At 29.7% G+C, this 20,722-nt stretch overlaps 8 protein-coding genes across 12 annotated transcripts in view; 2 read left to right on the plus strand and 6 right to left on the minus strand.

Moving 5' to 3' along the window:
- Positions 1-496: 496 nt before the first annotated feature.
- On the minus strand, positions 497-1,980 carry LOC108752752 (uncharacterized protein C16orf52 homolog A-like). The gene is made up of 3 exons (XM_018493813.1): positions 1,438-1,980; positions 1,038-1,250; positions 497-812 (listed from the first exon to the last, which is right to left on the minus strand). Exons 1-3 carry the CDS (start codon positions 1,538-1,540, stop codon positions 625-627), a joined length of 504 nt encoding a protein of 167 aa, XP_018349315.1. The 5' UTR covers positions 1,541-1,980; the 3' UTR covers positions 497-624.
- Positions 1,981-3,286: 1,306 nt separating this feature from the next.
- LOC108752751 (lariat debranching enzyme) lies at positions 3,287-6,014 on the minus strand. Of its 2 annotated transcripts, none has more exons than XM_018493811.1 (5): positions 5,681-6,014; positions 4,801-5,092; positions 4,563-4,663; positions 3,605-4,455; positions 3,287-3,493 (listed from the first exon to the last, which is right to left on the minus strand). In XM_018493811.1, the coding sequence occupies exons 1-5, from the start codon at positions 5,875-5,877 to the stop codon at positions 3,405-3,407; spliced, it is 1,530 nt and encodes a 509-aa protein (XP_018349313.1). In that variant the 5' UTR covers positions 5,878-6,014; the 3' UTR covers positions 3,287-3,404. The 2 variants fall into 2 exon arrangements, with proteins under 2 accessions (XP_018349313.1, XP_018349314.1); XM_018493812.1 differs by having other exon boundaries at positions 3,287-3,489; positions 3,601-4,455.
- Positions 6,015-7,159: 1,145 nt separating this feature from the next.
- LOC108752812 (barrier-to-autointegration factor) lies at positions 7,160-8,545 on the minus strand. 3 transcript variants are annotated; one of them, XM_018493910.1, is made up of 3 exons: positions 8,136-8,545; positions 7,669-7,800; positions 7,160-7,338 (listed from the first exon to the last, which is right to left on the minus strand). In XM_018493910.1, exons 2-3 carry the CDS (start codon positions 7,792-7,794, stop codon positions 7,192-7,194), a joined length of 273 nt encoding a protein of 90 aa, XP_018349412.1. In that variant the 5' UTR covers positions 7,795-7,800; positions 8,136-8,545; the 3' UTR covers positions 7,160-7,191. The 3 variants fall into 3 exon arrangements, with proteins under 3 accessions (XP_018349412.1, XP_018349411.1, XP_018349413.1); XM_018493909.1 differs by having other exon boundaries at positions 8,139-8,540; XM_018493911.1 differs by lacking the exon at positions 8,136-8,545 and adding an exon at positions 8,025-8,100.
- Positions 8,546-9,109: 564 nt separating this feature from the next.
- Positions 9,110-10,902, minus strand: LOC108752800 (NADH dehydrogenase (ubiquinone) complex I, assembly factor 6). The gene is made up of 4 exons (XM_018493894.1): positions 10,667-10,902; positions 10,098-10,320; positions 9,624-10,019; positions 9,110-9,479 (listed from the first exon to the last, which is right to left on the minus strand). Exons 1-4 carry the CDS (start codon positions 10,786-10,788, stop codon positions 9,300-9,302), a joined length of 921 nt encoding a protein of 306 aa, XP_018349396.1. The 5' UTR covers positions 10,789-10,902; the 3' UTR covers positions 9,110-9,299.
- Positions 10,903-11,106: 204 nt separating this feature from the next.
- On the plus strand, positions 11,107-12,422 carry LOC108752799 (probable NADH dehydrogenase [ubiquinone] 1 alpha subcomplex subunit 12). 2 transcript variants are annotated; one of them, XM_018493893.1, is made up of 3 exons: positions 11,107-11,237; positions 11,459-11,549; positions 12,041-12,422. In XM_018493893.1, the coding sequence occupies exons 1-3, from the start codon at positions 11,142-11,144 to the stop codon at positions 12,280-12,282; spliced, it is 429 nt and encodes a 142-aa protein (XP_018349395.1). In that variant the 5' UTR covers positions 11,107-11,141; the 3' UTR covers positions 12,283-12,422. The 2 variants fall into 2 exon arrangements, with proteins under 2 accessions (XP_018349395.1, XP_018349394.1); XM_018493892.1 differs by having other exon boundaries at positions 11,108-11,245; positions 11,467-11,549.
- Positions 12,423-12,520: 98 nt separating this feature from the next.
- LOC108752716 (protein TBRG4) lies at positions 12,521-15,539 on the minus strand. The gene is made up of 11 exons (XM_018493748.1): positions 15,428-15,539; positions 15,169-15,307; positions 14,640-15,044; positions 14,358-14,507; positions 14,027-14,272; positions 13,756-13,897; positions 13,581-13,664; positions 13,344-13,505; positions 13,014-13,092; positions 12,605-12,831; positions 12,521-12,555 (listed from the first exon to the last, which is right to left on the minus strand). The coding sequence occupies exons 2-11, from the start codon at positions 15,301-15,303 to the stop codon at positions 12,521-12,523; spliced, it is 1,665 nt and encodes a 554-aa protein (XP_018349250.1). The 5' UTR covers positions 15,304-15,307; positions 15,428-15,539.
- A 1,804-nt stretch (positions 15,540-17,343) lies between these two features.
- On the plus strand, positions 17,344-19,549 carry LOC108752969 (pyridoxal kinase). Its single transcript, XM_018494241.1, has 7 exons — positions 17,344-17,717; positions 18,259-18,358; positions 18,451-18,594; positions 18,675-18,795; positions 18,954-19,096; positions 19,169-19,348; positions 19,418-19,549. Exons 1-7 carry the CDS (start codon positions 17,625-17,627, stop codon positions 19,525-19,527), a joined length of 891 nt encoding a protein of 296 aa, XP_018349743.1. The 5' UTR covers positions 17,344-17,624; the 3' UTR covers positions 19,528-19,549.
- A 594-nt stretch (positions 19,550-20,143) lies between these two features.
- Positions 20,144-20,722, minus strand: part of LOC108752738 (DNA-directed RNA polymerase III subunit RPC2) — a 4,630-nt gene continuing 4,051 nt past the window's right edge. Inside the window, exon 9 of the mRNA XM_018493777.1 lies at positions 20,144-20,631. Within this exon, the coding sequence (XP_018349279.1) occupies positions 20,248-20,631 (384 nt within the window). The 3' untranslated portion in view covers positions 20,144-20,247. The remainder of the gene's footprint in view (positions 20,632-20,722) is intronic.

Genomic DNA, 20,722 nt, shown 5'->3' on the forward strand with positions numbered 1-20,722 from the left:
TTTGTACAATATAGATAAGAAATAAGATGTAAGTTTTAAATCTAATTATAACTTACGCATTAAACATAATACCTCTCATTTATTTCCGGTTTTGTAAATAAATATCTGAAGTTTATAACAAAAAGTAAAACTGTACATATGTTAAAATTTAATTATGGTCAAGAAATATATATACATATATACATATATATTTCAAATATGTATTGAGTTTTATTCCAGTTTTTCCCTCAAGTTTTATTTGAAAACTATTATGATTTTACTAACATGTATTGTTATACAACACTAGAAAAGATTCTAAAATGTCGAATTCCAATACATTGCTCTTAAACTATTCACATATTCTTCGAGAACATTAATATATATTATAATTTAAAGAATCCTTTTGTCTGTACAGCTCTTATTTTACAAGACTTATTAAATATTAAAAACTAATTGCTATAATTAATTCTTACAGTATTTTAACCTACTTAGTATAGTAGAGTTTAATATCCATTAAAGCTTTATAAAATTGTTATTCTGAGATGAAAAAGATTCTATGTATCATGCATATAAAATGATACTAAATAATATTAGCGTAAATGTCAGTAGAAGATAATTAACAAGTATTTGTGCTATGGAACAATGCTAAAAATGTGGTAGACAAACTTTGCCTGCAAAAAGCTCGGAGATTACTGTGATCCATAAAGCCAGAACAAACAAGATGTAAGCAATTCCAACTTGATGTGAATTAGGCAACTGATATGGTTGCCCGCCAATCTCATTAATATGAAATCCCATTGGAAATATAACTGCTGCGTTACAAAACAGTATCACTGCAATTTAATGTCATTTAGTATATAACACAATACATTGTAACCATGCATAAATTTTGCATTAATAATTTGTCATCCAAGATTTTCAAATATAATATCAACTATATTATAGAGTAGTGCTTTTATAATTTAATTATTTTATAACTTTGTATAAATACTACTAATTGCTCCGTACATGTATTACTTGTACATTTTATTATGCTATTGTATTTTTCTGATACATACTGGCACTGAATCCTACCCAGCGTGCAAATGGAATGACGGTACGGTCCCAATGCGAAAGTACCAATAATATTAAGGTTGCTGTGATCAGAATGCAACCAATAAATATGCAGACCAGTGCCATCATCCATTCCGACTCCAGCTGCGATTTAAAGCAGACTTGCGGTCTGTTGTACAAAGTCATACATGACCACATGAGACCTAATCTTGTGTCACCTATTAGAGAGGGAGGAAAAGAAAAACAATTAAAATGATATTCTCAAACGTCATGTAGTTTTTTCGCAATTCGCAACTTCGAATTGATTCAGAGTGATTTTAATCTTTATCTCATCAGCGTAAATAAATGACATGCAAGGCCACGGTGAGTAAAGGCAATAAGAAAAGATTGCATTTCTGCAATTACCGCCGACGTCAGTAATGATCCAGTCTGGCATAGAGATGCTAATTATGGCGGAGATATCCGCGAGAAAGAAGAGTACCACCGAGATGATAGTTAACTTGTCCATTTTTCGCGCTCAGGATACTCAACAATCAAAAGTGAGATGACAGAGAGTTGACACGTTGTTCGGAGCATAAGCAAATTGCCACCATATTTACGCGTCGTTTACTGTCAATTCGTCCATGCAACACGACTATCCTCCGGTGATCCCGGAATCGTCATCCGCGAATGCACAAGTGCCATTTCTTTATTGACAGTTACTGATAATCAAACACGCAGAAGTGTCAGGAGTAAACAAGTCGACAGAGAGTGGAGATGCAGTGCGGGATGACGTTGGGATGACCATCACATGGGATGACGTTCGATCGATTAATGCCAGAGTTCAGCACGATTTGCACTTCTCGATTTTCGACTTGGCTCCGCCTTTCGCTACTCTTCTCACCTCATCATCCCGCGTGCAGTCGAAATGCCGCTCGAAGCTTAGGAGCATATAACACTCGTATACATGAGATCTACTTACTTTGGGTGCTCACGCTGTAAACTTCATTCTATCTTTTTTACGCGCGTTGCTTTATCTATCTTAATTATATAATGAATGGCAAAAAAAGATATATATACATGTTATTTATATATTGGGTCGTCCGGAAAGTCCGTGCGTATTTTCCGCACGAACTTTCCGGACGACCTAATACATTATTTATTTAATCCAAATTATTTAATTAAAACAAAAATATTTGCATTTATTCAAAAGATGTATAACTTATTATTAATCTTTATTTAATTTTAAATCATCAAAGAGCAATAAAAATTGAGATATACTGTTGTCAAAAACATTTCACGTGAGCAATTATGTAAAATAACTTACTTGCTACATCTTGCTTTTTATCAGGATATTATTTTATATGAAATAATTTAGTTTATTTAAAATTATAAAATAAATATTAAATAATTGTTCTTCGTTGTACCTCAATATAATTATCGTATCACGTTAAACGACTCGCACCGTTAAAACTGAACTGCCTATTAATCTTTAAAATTGATCTCTTGTATTTTTTTCATTCGACTTACCGTTTCGGCGGTACAATTATTTTAATATACACACAAGCCACGTTTTTCGTCAATTTTTGAAACTTAAAGGTAAGCATACCTTCGTGTGAAAACATTAAAAATTTTTTTTTCCCGAAACACATGTCTGATTTTTTAATGTCTAGAATACATGTGCAAAATTTTAAAAGAATCTTCGATTTTTTTTTATCAAAAAGTGCCCGATTTGACGTGGAATGATCGATATATAGGTCTATTTTATAGCTGATTTGGACTTGGTTCATTTTTTCTCTTTTTTTTCCCAACAACAAAAAAACAGAAAAAATGAATCATCATAAATTCAGCTAAAAATAACAGGTCTAGGCTTTTTTGCGGTATTCAATTTTATTTACAAGATGTATGATTATATTTTATGTTGCGTTTTACTTATACAAAATTTTATGCTGTGTTTTATTAACACAATATAATATTTTATCGAACACATTCTATAATTAATAAATTAAGAATACAGTAAAAGAACTAAATAAAGATAAAGATTTATACATTGAGATATATACCTTAAAATTATTTTAAAAAAACAGTATCGAAAAACTAATTATGTAATTGTCAAATATCTATCGCGGAATTACGAACAAAAGTTTTGTAACATGATGATAAACTAATAAATGCCAACATTTGTAGGAAAAGGAAAGGAAATAATCTATATTTGTGATCAATAAACATCGACAAGGATGATCAATTAACAAATTATTTTGGAAGTTTTCAATCTATATATGTAATCGATTATAAAAAGTTCGTGCTATTTACAAATTAGATATAATACAGAAAAAGTCCACATGGAAACAAGTGAGTACAGACGCAAATACCTAAGGAAGACACTATCACAGTTAAAACGTGCTAGAGTATACAGAATAATTCCGGCGTTTAAACTTTTTGCAGTTCGGCTCGGTTTGAACACAACCAGTTTGTTCGCTACCTGCAATACAAACAATCTAATCATTTCGAAACTTTTCATTAAGAATTCTCTATATTCTACACATTCTTTTATTAACAAAGTTACAAATTATTTTGTAATAACGTTACTTACTATCATCCATCGAAGCGGAATCTGCAATTTCTGTGGTGGTTTCTGTATTCGAGCTATTAACTGTTCCATCCAAGGTGCTTTTACTCGTATCCCCGTTATCCGAATCATCGCCATCACTCTTAGGAGAAAAATTCGTCGGTGAGTTGTCGACGAAATACTTGTGTGTTGAATTCTCCTCAAAGGTGGAACTGAATACGCTTTCCTCGTCGAATGAGATATCCATGGATTCTGGCGTGTACTCGCCGGATGTCTCCATCGACAATTCGCTTGATCTACTGTTATCCATCATAGTGTTTGTAATAATCTGTAGTAGAGCAGAAGGATCATCGATACCTAGCATCCTGCAGAATCGAGTAGTCTGATCGTTTATCAGCAATCGTGGCCATTCGATCTGAGTATTCATATCACACGGGTCGTATGGTTTAACGGTTTGAGTGAAGTTGAGAGGAATTTGGAGATTGGAGCCAAACTTCTCATACACGGTCTGTTTTTCCTTTGCTGTGGGTGTGTATGTCCATCTGCCGCCACCGTACTGACCAGGCATATAATGGATACTGCTCTTGACGCTCAGCAGATGATTTGTCAGATAAAGTATCGTCAACCATTCTAGATCATAGTTCAATTGTATTGGACCATCTTCCTGCGAACGCACCTCCAGCACTTGAAGGAATTTCCGTTTCGGCAGACATTTGTCCAGCGCTAAAAACTTTGTCACTCGTGCTCCTCCCTTCTCAGGAACAAGTGCTGCGAATTTGCAATGCAAATGCGCGGAGAACCAGTAAGACGGATAAAGACGTTCTAACAGTTCCATACATGGAGGACTGCCAAGCGTATTGCTTTCTATGTCATCTCTAAAATAGCAAATTGTAATTAATATTGAATTTTAACCGTTGAAATATATCTATCGAATTTCAATAGAATTTTACATTAATGTTTAGTCTTGTCATTGAAAACTTACTTAAAAAATGGTTTTCGTTTCAGTAATATATCTTCATCTCCATATTTTGTTACTCCTGCCGGCCAATCATGTGATAAAAAAATATCAATTTTGCCAGAAAGCTAAAAATAAAAAATCTAGATATAATTTTTCAACTATCTAAGAACATTCATGATTTTATCTAAAACTGTATGATTAGCTGGAGAAGCATAGAAATATACAATTTCATTAATTAATGTGTGATAGCTAATAAACCTACCTGTTTTAATCTAAACACTTCTAGATTCCTGATATGATAAACACTTCGTATAGTACTATCAGTATAGGGAGGCTTCTCATAACGTCCCTGCATCCAATGTCGACTCTTGTATATACCTGAAAGTCCTGCAATTCTGATTCCAGCTACTTGTACCACACCTGCGTATCCAAGATAATAAATATTAGGTGCAACCCATCCTCCATATGGCAATTCCTGCAGATAATTTGATGCTTCATGATTGCCTCCGATAAAAATGGTTAATATAGGAGCTTTCTTTTCACCAGAATAATATCTGTAATAGAACATCAACATTAAAAATATATTGTTTTCTTATTAAATATTATTAAACATATAAATAGCTTATCTGAATAATCAAGTAAAAAATCTGTTCAAAATAAATTTTGCTAAATATCCACTGCAAACTTTATCAGTAAAATGTCAGCAAAAGTAATAAAATATAATAGCAGAATAACTGTGGAAACCAAGCATAATCTGTTATTTTTTAATCATTTTAAACATTTAATGTGTTCTACTTTTAATATAAAATTAATATAAAATTCGTTTAATTTCTACTAACAATCTGCTTATTTTAGCATTCTGCTGACAAGATGAATGACAAATTTGAGATATTATTATTATTATTATTTATAACAAATTTTTCAAATTTATTAAGCTTGTTTGGTTATAAGATAAAGATTCTAAAATCTCTCTCTATCCTATAGTCAACTAACGCTTGAAACTAACAGATGCAATTGTCACTCTGCTGCAATATGTTGCTGTATTGGCAGATTGCTAGCATACTGCCAACTGTTTGCTTCTTAACTAATGCTATGAACAGCCTACATTTAGTTTAATCAACTCTTGCTTAAACAATACTCACTTGTAAAATGTACACATATCCTTGTATTTATCCGATATTGCCATACATTTTAGATCACTTAAATTTCTGGTAGCTTGAAAATCGCCGCAGCAAATAAGCAGATCTATTTTCCTCCCATCGATTTTTTCTATTTCCTGTATAGTCTCGTAAATAATGTCCAGTTCGCCATGAGCGCAACCCTCCACAGCAATCCTCATTTTCGAAACTCAATCGTAAAATCAAGATTTACACTATCTTGTGACTAATGTCATATACGTTTTTCTCAAACGTATGGCTATGAATACGATGGCTAGAATCACCTGTAACGCCTGTAAACAACCTCATTACACATACATCGGCACATAACACTTTAAACTTAACCTCACGAGAATATAACCGCAGACTACTCTACGACCATTGTAACATAGATTGGAAACAATACCGATCTCGCGATACCGTTAATATTTCCGAAAGAGTAGGAGTAGATGATTGGCTGCAGGAAAATTATTTTTTTAATTGCATATCGGAACGCGTCATTATTTTAAAATGTGTGAATTAAGGATTTGGGAACCACAGGCAGTTAGATTACAAATTACATAAAAATATACTGGAACCTTATTATTTTGATTGATGCAGCCATTGTGTGGCAAAATTTTCATGTCATCCTTGTTTAATATATAACAATATTTCGATGTAACAATAAATAAATGATTTCAAATTTATTGATAAAGTCACTTGATTAAAATCCTGATAATAAAAATTCACGATTCTCAATGTAAACATATTATTTTTACAATCTTCTATTTTCGAGAAAAATAAAAGTAAAAAATAGAACAGATAAAAGAGTAAACAGAAAAAAAGGGAAAAGATATGTTGACTTAAAAAATAATTTAAAATAAAATCAAATTTAAAATAAAATAAAATGCGATAATCCAAAATTATATGTGAAACTACCATCTTTTTTTCTACATAAATTGTATTTTAAATATTTTGTTTAAATAATCAGAAATCAATACTTTTCAATCAGAATATTATTAAAAAATAAATCCTGCTTTTATTTTTTGTTCTGTTTAAATATTACATTCACATTTTATAAGCGTGTCAATGTACTTACAACTAAAATCGCATATTTTTTTTTATAACTTTTGTGTTCATTAAAGTAATATTTTTTTAAATATGTATCTTGATGTATACAAAAATCTCAAATTTCTTTAATCCATTGTATTACTATTATTAATATGATTCACTGAAATTCCGATTGATTATGGAATGAATACAAAAAAAAGTCATTCTACATTCTTAATGATGAAATACTAAATAACTACTAACTATTTGATAATAAAATATGATTATTCAATTTGCAAAAATAAATTTTACGTTTTACATTTTACTGTTTAAAGTTTATAAGTAAGATACATTAAAAATATATAAATGTTAAAATATATTTTACATTTTGCGTAATGTCATATAACTTTATAATTAAATTTATAGTTTGTTTCTTTTTAAGAATATTTAAGTCAAATCTATCACAATTACAAAAATTCTTCACACCAATCAGTGAGACATTGATAACAATCTGTTGACTGTTTCGCATTCGCTGAACAAGCATCCTTCATCCATTCTTGAAACAGCTCCTTATTCTTCTTTAACACTAAGTACTGTCCCAGGACCACATATGCCTATTAATAACATTCATAATTAATTCATTATTAATTCATATTCAAAAGGACTGATAAAAAATCATATAATTATTGTCATCTTTTACCATAATTATAAATATGGAAACACTGCTCTCTTCATTATAATATAAACTACTACAAACTTTAACTAAATTTTTAATTAGTCCAATTAGTAGAAACATTTGTAACAAGTTATTAATCATATAATTTATAATATACTAAAATACTGCTACTTGATAAGATATGATTAAATTAGAATTTATTTAAAAGTTACGCTAAGAGTGATTCAGATACATTCAACTAAAATTATAAATGTAAAGAAATATTTACCCTATCAAAGCCTGCAGCCTCTAATCTTTTTCCTAGCACCTCTCCAACACCAGCTAGCTCGGTCACAGGTTTGTCTCCCATTGGCTCAGCCACAAAGTTCCTGTGCTTCTGTGATGTAGTAGACATTTTCACCTGTAAAAGCAAAAATTTTTATTTTCTTTTCTAATACGTCATTAGACAAAGCTCATTTATATATCAAAGTGTTTAATCTATGTAAGAAGAATCTATACTTGAAATGGAAAAAATTCATTACGAATTTATTCCACTTTTTTAGTATTATAACCTTAACCTAATATTAAACGTAATAAAATTGTTCAACTACAGGTACTATTCGATAAGATATATAAGTAATTTACGAAAGTATTTTGTATAAAACTCTGAGACAAACAGCAGATAAGCTGTGATATAGAAACAAATACGACCAAAATGATAAACTTAACAAATCAATAAGATAGATAAGGGACAACTACCTGCGATTGGTTTGTGAGATTGCTTCCCGATTGTTCCCGATTATGAATTATCAATTATGATGGTTATGAACTGCAACCGTCGAAACACGAAATAAGTTTTAGGAATGCCAAAAAATTCAAAATTTGAACATAAATAAGACGCAATTCTTCCTGTTTCGTTTAGACTTCGTATGGCCTTGGTTGTCACAAGTTCAATGTAATCAAAAATCGTCTGATTCTATGTCCTCTGGTCCCATTCTCAATCATCGAACGTGGAACAAATATATAAATAGAACGAAGCGCATTAATTCTTTTGATTCGACATCTTGGAGTCACGTGGGTGAACGATTTCGCAATACTGGTTTAAATTCGACTACTGTTTTATTAATAAAGGAATATATTTGTAAAAATAAAACCTGTAGATATTTTTGTGGATAAAAACCGTCAAATACGCATAAAGAAATCTCCAAAGCTGTAAAATTGATTGCCGCCAAAAAAAATTGGACAAAACGAGAAATCAGCCAATCAGAATGCAATATTTGAAAAAATGTCCTCTTAATTATCTGGGTATCAATCATGAAATTTTTTTCCTAGGATGAAAAGTGAAAAATTTCTCCATTAATTTCAATGGTTAAAATTTTCACTTTTCACTTTCCATCATAGGGATAAAGTTTCTAATTCTCTACGATCTGAAATTTTTTAAATTAATTTAAATGAAATTAGAATAATAAATTACTAAAAAATATTAAATGTTATTTTTAACTAATTTCAAACTTTAATAATTAAGGGCGACTTTAACAAAACTCCCATCAATTTAATCAGTGATTAATTCAATCAATAGCTAACTTAAAAGAAAATTTTTAATTATATAATCGATATTTCTAATTTAATCATTTTTTCATGTATTAACAAAAACTTAATTCTATTTATTTATTAACATAAATAAAATAGTATATACAATTATATTATTTAATAAGTTAATTAACGTTTGATCAAAGTTATCCTAAACACACATTCGTCTATAATAATTCTTAATACAGATAGAATAAACTTTTTGTTGTTTAATGAAAAACCAGATTAAATTGAGGACAACGAATTATATATAGTTAGAGATCTTATAGCAAAATGCTGCCGATTGAATCAGTCTCTGATTAAGTTAATTGGAGTCTGGTCAAAGTCACCCTAAAACCACATCTTTCTCCACAGTAATTGTAATGGAAGGATGCCATTTCTTCTCTGTAATGTCGGGTGAAAAACGTCGAAGTCTACTTTTTTTAATTCTTCTAAATAATTCTCTACGCAGACTGTCGGTAGAAATATCATGTTAAGATTCTTCCCAGCCGTCTTTCTAAGCGATGTCGCCTAAAACAAAGAAAATAATATCGTACAAATCAGGTTTCGCGATCTTTTCATCTAAATGCAAAAACATGAAAATTACGAGTCATAGACGCAGATTGACTTGATGTCAATTAAATTCCACATATGTTACTAAGTTATTTATTGTACCACTTTCAGATGCTGCTTGGCGCAAGATGCAATTTCAAGTATAGCGTCTTTAAATCCAGCACTTGATTGTCCCTGAAAGATGGATTCAGAGGAGATGCTGTGTTTTAGTAGAACATCCTGTGGCAATATTATGATTCGTTTCCGGGCATTATATGGCACAGAACGTATCAAGGTAACTAGACCATGCGCTTTGCCAAAGTGGCTAGCTGTATGATCAGCATTGATACTTGCTATACCCTGTGCCTCTAGCAGCAAATAATAAATCGATGATGTAGTATAATCACAATATCTTTCAAGCGATTCCAAATCGACAAATATCGAATTGTTTAGCTTGCTCAAGCGAGCGTCAATCAAGCGCTTGAAATAGCGTTTAGACAGTTTATGTTGCTGAAGAATCTGCAAGTGCGAAAGCTATCTGATTTCCAGCAACAGTCATGTGAATGTATCTTGAAACAATGAGTTCTATTTATGTACCCTGTGTAACTCCAACACCACGGGACTCTTCGGAGGATTACCATTATAAATTCTGTTCAGAGCATCTGTCCAAAACTGTAATCGCATAGCACCTATCCTACTGTCGCTCACTTGATCCTCCACTTGTGCCACTTCGACATTAAATGCACGTACAGCAAAAGCCGTCGATTTAATACTATGAGGAAGTAATAGCGTACATAGAAAGTTCTCATAATCATTTTTCCTAAAAAAACAATGGATAAATACAACTTTAAGTAGATTTTATTGGAGCTGATTTTGTTATACACAAACATGCACAATTACTTTGATGTATCTTGCAAGAAATTTTATTTACTTAGTTTTATTCCAAAGAAACACAACTAAGTATATCCATTTCCTCAGGAATTAGAAATTTTGAAAAATTTATTTAAATAAATGCAATACTACAAAATCTGGAATGTATATACTAATATTATATTATACATTAGAATAATATTGTTACATTTGTTAATAACATTTTTTATAAACATGAATGTACAATTTTAGTTTATATTTGTGCATCTGCAATTTAACAAAGCAAAGACAAGTACCTAACCAGCTGCGAACAATACTCGGTCGGAGTTTGTTTTTGCCTTGCACTAGTCGTATTCATACGAATTATACATTGCAGCTGTGTTCGCACATTTTTCTCAATAACTGTTAATTTATTCATTTTTTCTAAAAAAAAAAAAATAATAAAAATTTGTTTTATTGAATTTAACAATAACAGCGGTCACACAATTATCCCAACGGAAACGCTAACGATATTCAGTATATTAAATTTGTGTCTAACGTGAAATCATATTTTAATATTTTTTTTATTACAATTCGGAGTATATAACCTCAGAGTATACAACCTATAAACTAATGTATGGTGTGTTCAAAATAATCAAGACCGCCAAAGTATTTTCTTGTAAATTCCTAGATCCTGATGCCATAAATTAAACTAGGACGTATCGAGTGACTTTAAATGTTGGCGACCCTACCGACTTTAGCCAACTTCACGTTTTACTTACAGAAGTAAATATGGCAAATTTGACAAAGTTATTAGGGTTGGATAAAGTCGCGACGTTATTTCGTACAATACGCGACCATGGTGGTATTATCGGTTCCATCAAAACGATCTTCAGGTTATTAGGCAGTTATACGCTATATTAGTAATATAGCGAATGTTCAAAATACTATCATTTTGTATTGTGTAACTCCGTTCTGACTTTGAGCTCTTGCAGCTTATTCAAATTTTGCTAATGTATTATAACATTTCTGCAAAAAATATTTTGCAATATATATAAATGCAATGTGTCAACGTAATATCCTTACAATTAATGTAGTGAATATAAATTCATTTCAGAGTGGATGAATTGAAGAGTGGTATCTTAGTCGGAGAAGACAAGTATGGCAATCGATACTATCAGAATAATATGCATTTTATAGGTCAGAATTATTAAGTACATTAATATGTACACTATAAATATAAATATCAGATTAATATGAGTATAAATGTCTATACGTACATATCACTTTTATTAAGATACTCTTCTAGCAAGACACTGACTGTATTTAATTTGACTATTCAAGTAATGTAAGTTTCATTTTATTGCTCATTATGTACCACATAAGGAAAATAGAATGAAATTTATAGGACATGAGCATCTAAGCTGAACATTGAAAACCAATGTAACTTAGTAAATCATTATATCCTTGTTTGCTAATATTAAAACAAGATGAAATAATTTACTGTTATACTATTGGTGTTTTCCAATAAGAGATAATGATTATTTTATTTTAACATTAGTAAATAACAAGGATATAATGATTCATTGTTATTTGTCTCTTGCTAGAAAGCATCCTTAATCTTATAGTCTTGAAAGTATATAACAGTGTAAAATACAATTAATATTATGTTTATTTAATATTCTTTATAGGTCGTAACAGATGGGTGATATATGCAGATAAAGTTGGACTGAATTATGATGGTTCACAAGTCCCACCTGAATGGTTTGGTTGGTTGCATTACAAGACAGATTTGCCGCCACACGAAGATCCATCTCGTCCAAAGTATAAATGGATGATGGATCATCAACAAAATATGAGTGGCACAGATCAAGCTTACATGCCTTACAGCACCACAAGACCAAAGATTGAACCTTGGCGGCCACCACAGTGAGCTTTGTTGGAATAGCAATGAGATATAAAGAGTAAAGTAGTTAGTATTATAGTTATTATTCATAATTATAGTTACATAAAATATTATTCAATGTAAATAAAATTACTATCAAGAGATAAAAAGATTGTAGATATTTAAAGACAGTTTTTATTCGTCCTTTTTTCACTAGTTAGCAGTATAATAATGCAGTAATAAAATAATTTAGTAATCAAACAATAATATTTAATATAATTAATTTCTAATTATAATGTATATAAGGAATAATGAAAGCATCTATTTTTATACATTCCTTTTAAATATTTATTTGGATTTTATTGGACTATATCAATTTTATTTGTTTCATTTGTTGGCATTTTTTTTATATTCATGCATTGTTTCAAATAGTTGGCCCGTTTTTTTATATTGTCCTTTACACTAAAATATTTATAAGAAATTGTTATGATTTCGTATCCTCTAGCTTTTAATAATTGCGTATATAAATACTGCGATCCTACGAGATCATTCTGTCCTATGCAATAATCGTGGTAATCGTGCAGCATTATTGCTATTCTGAAAGTTATACATAGTCGTTATTAATTTATTATTAATTTATATCTAAATATTAAAATTTTATAATTTTTTTTTCACTTGGAAATTAATAGAATATCTTAAAATTTTGACTAAATTATAGAATAATTTTCGCTAAAATAATATTAAATTATAGCTCTTTTTATTAATAACACGTGCCATACCTTTGTACATTATTTGATTGTTCATTCCAATCTTCCACTTTCATAAACCCGTGTTCACTATCTATGCAATATTCAGCATCTAAAAATAGTACTCTTTTATTTAACAAAATTGCATTTACTTACTCCAAATTTTACTTTGTTAAAAAAAAAAAAGAATTAATATTAGTATATAATTTCGCCGAGTTTATTTAGATATCAATAAACTAATGGTTTATTTATGAATAAATGAAACGCAATATTTAACATAATATTTTTCTTAACATATTTACAATTTTGAAATCAAATTCAAGGAAATTATACTGGCATTAATTTTTGGTTTAAAAAACTTACCTAATAAAAAGCCCATGTTTGTATCACAATTTATTTTAAAATAAGACGAAGACGGTAATATTTCTGTTAATGTTTCCAATAACGCGTTTATGTACATTTGTTTTTCCTTTGATCTAACAATAGATACATTATTCAATTCTGAATCTTTCTTTAAAAAAGGTCCTGTAATTTAAAACAATATAAGTATTGATGAATTATTGAAAATATACTAAAATACGTACATATCCGAATATATACCTTCATAATCCTTCAGTACAAACTGTGCAACAGCATTAATATTTAATAATTTTAATATCTTTGATATATTTAGCTGATTAAGGGCTATAAAAATCATAAGAAATTAATATTATTGATACAATATAAAATAGATACAAAATAAATCTTAGATACATTATTTATAGTAGATACAAACTGTTTTTTTTCATGAATGCAGGGTCCAGCAGGATTTGTACGTGTCGTGGTTTCATTGCATCTAAAACTGCTAAGGCCCAAGTAATATCTAGCCATTCAATCCAAGATAAATTTTCAAATGGGCTTGCACATTCTGCAAATTTCTAATCACAAAAATAATTTAAAAAATTATATATATTTTTATCAAAGAAAATAAAATTTTCTTATGTTCGAAGAAGAACTTCAAATATTTAAAATAAAAATAGAAACATTATGAAATTTTCTCAATGTACCTCGAGAAACAAGTTTGCTTTCTGGGATTTATACTGTAGGGCCGCAAACGTTTGTAGTATTGCTGAATAATCCAGAAATTTATAATTTATTGATTTCATAAATAAGGTGTCACAGAACGCATCAAGTATATTCATATTTTTGTAACGCAGAAATCCTAGTGACGTTATTAAGGATTTGTTTAAAGCAGCGTTCTTGTTTTTTGGTATACATTTCAGTAAATTAGATGCGATTTTTTCTAACAAGACCTATTGCAAATGTTATATTTCACAAACCCAATAAATCCTTGTGTTTATATATATATATATATACATATAAATGTGATATGCATACCTTGTCTGGAAAATTAAGTATAGCCATGCTATACAACAAAGTCGCACATTCGTTCAAATTTAATGCTATATTGTATTTGACAATATTATGCGACAACATCTTTAATAGTGGAGTATTTCTGTCTCTTTGTTCTCTCAACGATGCTATCACCTTCATCATATAAAAATATGTGAATACATATATTCAATATACATCATATGTACTGCAATTATTGCAGACATAGATTCTCATATAAAAATATATCAACTTTTATACATGTTAAAATTGTACAAATATACTCACAGCAATCATTGCAGGTGTGGATAACTGAGAGTATTCAGACAAATCATTTGATTTTTTCACCTTACCACTCTCATCATTCTTAACTATCTTCCTGAGGTGAATAAATCGTTCATCAGCCTCAATGTCTAATGTCTGTGATTTTCCACTGTTTATCTGTTTAGTTATGCTCGATATCAGCTTCAGAGCATCACTTATAGACAGGTTTGGTAATACTGCCAAGTCCAACAAATCGTTTATAGACTTGGCGGCTTGAAATTGCTTGAAAAATACTGTGTTGCTGTCATTCAATCGTTTCTTCCTACCGTTATTTTCTTCTGTCGTCTGGAAACTTGTATCCTTAGGTTGCTGCTCCTTTTCTTTCTGCACGACGGCTTGTATTTTTGAAAAATTAGCATTGTTATCTTCCTAAACAAAAAGCCACATAGTCTTTCTTTCCAAAAAAATTATGAATGAAATGTGAAGATTGTTATTAGAGATTGAGCTTATCAAAGAAAAAAAATTATTAGATTGCTGTTAATTCTACATTTACAGGTGCAGCGGGTTGCTCGCTGGTGACCGCCGTATTGGAGTTGCAGGCCACAAGAGCGGTGAAACGCCAGGATGAGCGAGGTGCGATCCTAGCAGTCGCAGTGTACAGCATCGCGCTGAACTGCAGCATTGTCATTAATCTGTAAAATTATTTATGTAATTATCGATCGGGGACATTCGCGATGACAGTCAGGCTTGTCGATTCATAATAATCATGACACTCGCACGAAACGACGGCACAATTGCTCTGAACAACTTACCTTACAAACGGGTGCAGGAATAAGTAGCAAAAATAAACAATTATCGTGAATGATCTTGGGTGTACCAGATATGCATATTTAGGTTAGGGAATCACCATGCACCCGGTCATAGATGCAAAGAAGTTTAGATGCGTGGTTGCGAGTTAAAATCGCATCAAACGCACTATCGTCTTTTAGTGGAATCTTTCAGTTTATTTCAAAAATTTAAAAGAGTATCAATTTAAAAATCGATGAATAATAATAAAATCATGTATGATTTTACAAAACAATTCGAGAACGTATACTAATATTTCAGGAAAATTAATTTAAGGAAAAATGAATGAATTAATAAATTAAGAAGACTAAATAAGATTAAAAAAAATATCACTCAGATATTCTATAAATTTGTTTCTCTTTATTATATCTCTTTATGTAAATATTATTTATCTGCGAAGAAGCTTAACAATTAAGAATTTTTATGAAGTTTATTTTCTATAATATTTTTATATTTGCAAAATAAGACAAATTATTATATTGTAGTATTTTATGTTATTTTATTTATCGAATTTATTATATTGTTCCATTAAATGTATAATTATTTATCAATATAAATATTTTTTAATAATTTCAATAATAACGAAATTAAGTTTAATAATAATATAACACTTTTTTTTAAGACAAAATGAGTAAGAGAAAAATATAAAACATATAAGAAAATATCTATATAATTATTTTTTTACAGTTGAACTCTTTGTAATTTTTATCTTCCTCTCTTTCTAATATCTGATTATATTATATAATAATTAAGAAGTTGTAATAAGAAATAAATATATTTTATATTATTATTTGTTTATTATTTACACATCATTATTGCGTTATTTTATCCAGTAAACGAGAATGGATTGAAATGGATTAAAATGGATTCAGATTTTTAGAAATATGGATTCGTGAATGTTAAAATGAATCCTTTTCAATCCTGAATGCATTTTTATTTATTTATAAGCGTAGCATGGAGTATATTTCTATGCTTTTTAATCTAAAAATAATATTATAGTATTTTGTGTGCATCGTAAATACTACTTAATTTAAAATTCTGAATAGAAAATGCAGTTTTCCAATCCAGTTGAATATAAAAAAAAGTATTTCTTTTAAAATGGACTACTAAATGAATACTATTTAATTCAAAATTGTGAATAGAAAATTAATTATTTTATTTAAAAATCCATTATAAATGCTATTTTATTCTCAAAAATATGAATAAGAAATTCAACTGAGTTAAAAAAAAAGTTGTACCGTAAAATATATATCATGAGAATTCTCCTTCATTTAATAGTTAAAAGAAACATAAAAAAAACTACGTAAATATGTACAATAAATGTTACTTATATAAATTCCTTATTTTTAATTAATTGCTTTTATGCATATTTTATATTAACACGTTTCCTTTATTATATAGCGTATATTTTTTGTATAAAAATTTTAAAATACTAACTATAGAATTTCATATAATTACTACTTTAATTTGTTTAAATTATTTTATATATATATAATTATTTTATACATATAAAAATATTTATATGGAACCCAATCCATTTTTATGGATTTAAAAAATATGGATTCGGATGGATTAAAAATTCCCAATCCATTTTCGTTTGCTGGGTATTCTCAGTTGCTTTTCTAAATACTTTTTATAGATCTAATAATATATTTTATTGATATAATTATACAAAAGATAATAATAGATATATAATAATATATTTTTTATTTTATTTCAAGTACCAAATGTATAATGTAAGATAATTTAAAAAAAAACAGATTTAAGAAATGTCGAAGGCTCGCTGCCGTCAAATCACTGCACTGTATTGAGTAAACACTATATAAGTATTAACTTGAAGTTATTTAGTATGTACAGATTATAGAACAGCCTAGACTCCAAAGTCCAAGGCACTGTAACAGTCTTTTTGAATGACTCGGCAAGGTTGGACGTATTCTTGCTTCGAAAGCTTCGGTTCCAGCATCTTCAATTTTTCGAAGTTCCTGCTGTATTTAATTCCTGTATTTGTGAATTACGACCAATCACAATTGGCTACGTCAATCTCAGTGCGGAAACGAAGGTCAATCGAAAGAAGAAAATAGCGCAACAGCAGGTGCCGGTTATTATAAATCGCGGGTGTGAATTGTGGCAAGTGTATCAGAAGCGCGAATCAGCTGATCAACGATGCATTCCGCGAAGACGCCGCGTATTCTTTCGATCCAGAGTCATGTAGTGTCAGGCTACGTCGGCAATAAGAGCGCTACTTTTCCGTTGCAGGTGAATCCTGTGGAGGAATTTTATGACTGTCTTTTCATCAAATTCCCATCGACGACGCTCCTTCCCCTCCAATCCATAAATTGTCAGTTGCAAATCCGCGAATCCCATGACAATCCAATATCTCACGTAAAGCATTGTAGATAAGATACGAATATTTAAAGAGATAAAATGCTTTCATCAGAGATAAAAAAATTCCAGATGCAATGACGAGATCTCATTATATCAACATTTATATATCAACTTAGAAATTAATTTGGTATCTTTTTGCGATTCTTTCCGATTTAAATATAATTCTTGCTGATGCTCAATTTGTTTCCGCTAATCTATTGTCTAGACTAGTTTAAAAATTTTTAGAATAAGTAACAATTGAACAAATAATTTTATACACATGTACTTGATGAAACACGAGTGAATTAAAACAATACTAATATATTAAGTAATTACATAATTTATATAATAAGTTTATATTTTATATATTAATAATATGTATTAAGTTTAAAATTTATGTATTGATATTAAGAGATAAATTGTTTTCTGTTAGTTATTAGGCTTTGAGGTCGATGCAATAAACTCTGTACAGTTGTCCAACCATACTGGTTACAAAGCATTTAAAGGTCAAGTACTCAATGATAAAGATTTAGGTAAAAACTTGATGGGAAATAAATGACACAAATATGCTCATTTAGCAATGAGATATATCTATAATTTAATTCTAATGTAATTATTGCTTTAGAGGACCTAGTTGATGGTTTAGCGCAAAATGGCTTAGACAATTATACACACTTGTTAACTGGATATATCGGTTCTGCCTCCTTCTTGAAAAGAGTAGCATTACTAATCACAACTTTGAAAGCCAAAAATCCAAATCTTACATATGGTACATTATCTTTTAACAGTAATTTTTATATGATCAAATTTTTTTCATGAATTATATTTATTATACGTTTTCCATATAAGTTTGCGATCCTGTTATGGGTGACAATGGTATGATGTATGTCCCGGAAGCACTGAAAGAAATTTACAAAGAGGAGATAATACCATTAGCGGATATAGTAACTCCAAATCAGTTTGAATTAGAGTATGTGTGATATTTAACATACAAAATGATATTAATTTCCATTTATATACATTGATGATTGATCATTATTACAATTGCATAAATTGCTAATAACTTTTAAAAATTAATATATATTCTCTTGATGATCACTTATGTATTGCTTTCATTTATTTTTTCAGATTACTTACAGATGAAAAAATTACTAATATAAGTGAATTGCAGAATGCTATTAAAAAATTACATCATAATGGACCAAAAACTGTAGCTGTATCGTCAACTGATCTTAGTGAGAAATTAACGGCAGTAGTGAGCGTGGCGAAAGGTTGATCATGCACTATAAGATAAAACGAACTTTGAATTGATTATAGATTTGCACTATCTTTCTTTATTTCAGATAATACATTAATAAAGATAGATATTCCTAAAATACCAGCAACATTCACGGGTTCAGGAGATCTCTTTGCCGCATTATTTCTTGCCCACGTATATTTACAAAATGACATAAAAGTCACCATGGAAAAAACTATCAATTCTCTGTATGGCGTGCTGCTTAATACATATGAATATTCTAAAGGTGAATAATATTTTTACAATACGAAAACAACACTTCAGTATTATTCCTAACACAAACAATTATTTGCAGCTTATATAGATACCGAAGCACAATCAGCCAGGAAAATCGAATTACGACTTATACAAAGTAAAAACAGTATTGAAAATCCAAAAATTCATCTACTTGCGGAATTCTTATAACATTTAAAGTTATAGAGAATAATTAAAAGAAATGCTTAAAATGTTATCTATATGTAGGTTTTTTGAAGCTATACATATAGTTTATGGAAAGATTTATCTCTCAATAATTGAATACATGTTAAGATGCGTATTAATAATTAAGCATTTATTAAGATATATATCTTATGCGCATACATGTGTATGCGTATGCGCGTATATATATATAGAATGGCTGGGCACAAGAGTGGCTGATTCATAGTTTATGGAATTTGAGTTCGAGCTCAATTCACGCATTCGATTTGTAAAAAGTTAATTGAAAAGTTGAAAGTAGTGAATGATTTTATTGTGAATGTAACCCGTATTGGGAATCTATTTATCAATTATTTATAATGTAACAAAACATTTGTTGAGCATTTACAATAACGCGGAGATTCTCCAATAATCAAACCCCAAAGATCAATGACACGCGGATATTCTCCAATAATCAAACCCCAAAGACCAATGTACGTCTTCCAAAATATATACAATTTATTTATGTATATAATCTACAATAGATTCGTATATGATAGACAACAGATATAATTTCTATTTTAGAAAGATTTAAATAAATCTAAAATTGTGAAAACTTTATGTTCATATGTGTATTGAACCAAATCCAAACTATTCTTATTGAAATCCTTTTAAAATTGCTGAAACGTGATCTTTATTTACGTTCTTATTACATTTATTTATAATATATAATCAATCACAATAATCCTTTAAAGATAAACGAGGTACTACGTTCATGGACTGCAGTTCTTGAAACAATAATTTACAAGCATAAGGCATCGTTATCGTAGAAACGGAAGAGCTGGATCTACACCTCTGGCACCAACCGTTATATCCTATCAGACCGCATTTATTACAAACATCAACCTTAAAAGCATCGCTCGATATCATGAGTCTTTCTACTAATAACATGCTAGCTCCGTAACCGATCAGACAGTCTCGCTCCATTTCACCTAATCGCAAACCACCTTCCCTAGAACGTCCTTCTGTTGGTTGACGTGTGAGGACTACCCTTGGTCCTCTGGCCCGAGCGTGCATCTTGTCTTGCACCATATGTTTCAATTTTTGGTAATAAACCTACAAATCATTTTTAACGTTACACGAGAAATATCAAATGTTCATCTATTTATCTGCATTAAAAATAAAAAACATTTTAAATATATATATA

The sequence above is a fragment of the Trachymyrmex septentrionalis genome, unplaced genomic scaffold, assembly GCF_001594115.1.
Source record: "Trachymyrmex septentrionalis isolate Tsep2-gDNA-1 unplaced genomic scaffold, Tsep1.0 scaffold62, whole genome shotgun sequence".
Lineage (NCBI taxonomy): Eukaryota > Metazoa > Arthropoda > Insecta > Hymenoptera > Formicidae > Trachymyrmex > Trachymyrmex septentrionalis.

Bases quoted from the DNA above. Each gene is read 5' to 3' on its own strand.
- LOC108752752 (XM_018493813.1), bottom strand. From the start codon at position 1,540: ATGGACAAGTTAACTATCATCTCGGTGGTACTCTTCTTTCTCGCGGAT. The intron at 1,251-1,437 runs GTAATTGCAGAA...CCTCTCTAATAG, and splicing joins GATCATTACTGACGTCGGCG to GTGACACAAGATTAGGTCTC. The intron at 813-1,037 runs GTATGTATCAGA...ATTAAATTGCAG, and splicing joins CTGGGTAGGATTCAGTGCCA to TGATACTGTTTTGTAACGCA.
- LOC108752751 (XM_018493811.1), bottom strand. From the start codon at position 5,877: ATGAGGATTGCTGTGGAGGGTTGCGCTCATGGCGAACTGGACATTATT. The intron at 4,664-4,800 runs GTAGGTTTATTA...TTTTATTTTTAG, and splicing joins AAGTGTTTAGATTAAAACAG to CTTTCTGGCAAAATTGATAT. The intron at 4,456-4,562 runs GTAAGTTTTCAA...TTGCTATTTTAG, and splicing joins AAACGAAAACCATTTTTTAA to AGATGACATAGAAAGCAATA.
- LOC108752812 (XM_018493910.1), bottom strand. From the start codon at position 7,794: ATGTCTACTACATCACAGAAGCACAGGAACTTTGTGGCTGAGCCAATG. The intron at 7,339-7,668 runs GTAAATATTTCT...TGTTATTAATAG, and splicing joins AGGCTGCAGGCTTTGATAGG to GCATATGTGGTCCTGGGACA.
- LOC108752800 (XM_018493894.1), bottom strand. From the start codon at position 10,788: ATGAATAAATTAACAGTTATTGAGAAAAATGTGCGAACACAGCTGCAA. The intron at 10,020-10,097 runs GTACATAAATAG...TCGCACTTGCAG, and splicing joins TGGTGTTGGAGTTACACAGG to ATTCTTCAGCAACATAAACT. The intron at 9,480-9,623 runs GTACAATAAATA...TCTTTGTTTTAG, and splicing joins CCAAGCAGCATCTGAAAGTG to GCGACATCGCTTAGAAAGAC.
- LOC108752799 (XM_018493893.1), top strand. From the start codon at position 11,142: ATGGCAAATTTGACAAAGTTATTAGGGTTGGATAAAGTCGCGACGTTA. The intron at 11,238-11,458 runs ATCTTCAGGTTA...TGAATATAAATT, and splicing joins TTATCGGTTCCATCAAAACG to CATTTCAGAGTGGATGAATT. The intron at 11,550-12,040 runs GTCAGAATTATT...TATTCTTTATAG, and splicing joins GAATAATATGCATTTTATAG to GTCGTAACAGATGGGTGATA.
- LOC108752716 (XM_018493748.1), bottom strand. From the start codon at position 15,303: ATGACAATGCTGCAGTTCAGCGCGATGCTGTACACTGCGACTGCTAGG. The intron at 14,508-14,639 runs GTGAGTATATTT...TATATGATGAAG, and splicing joins CCACACCTGCAATGATTGCT to GTGATAGCATCGTTGAGAGA. The intron at 13,093-13,343 runs GTAAGTTTTTTA...TACTATTTTTAG, and splicing joins AAACATGGGCTTTTTATTAG to ATGCTGAATATTGCATAGAT.
- LOC108752969 (XM_018494241.1), top strand. From the start codon at position 17,625: ATGCATTCCGCGAAGACGCCGCGTATTCTTTCGATCCAGAGTCATGTA. The intron at 17,718-18,258 runs GTGAATCCTGTG...GTTTTCTGTTAG, and splicing joins GCGCTACTTTTCCGTTGCAG to TTATTAGGCTTTGAGGTCGA. The intron at 18,359-18,450 runs GTAAAAACTTGA...TTATTGCTTTAG, and splicing joins ACTCAATGATAAAGATTTAG to AGGACCTAGTTGATGGTTTA.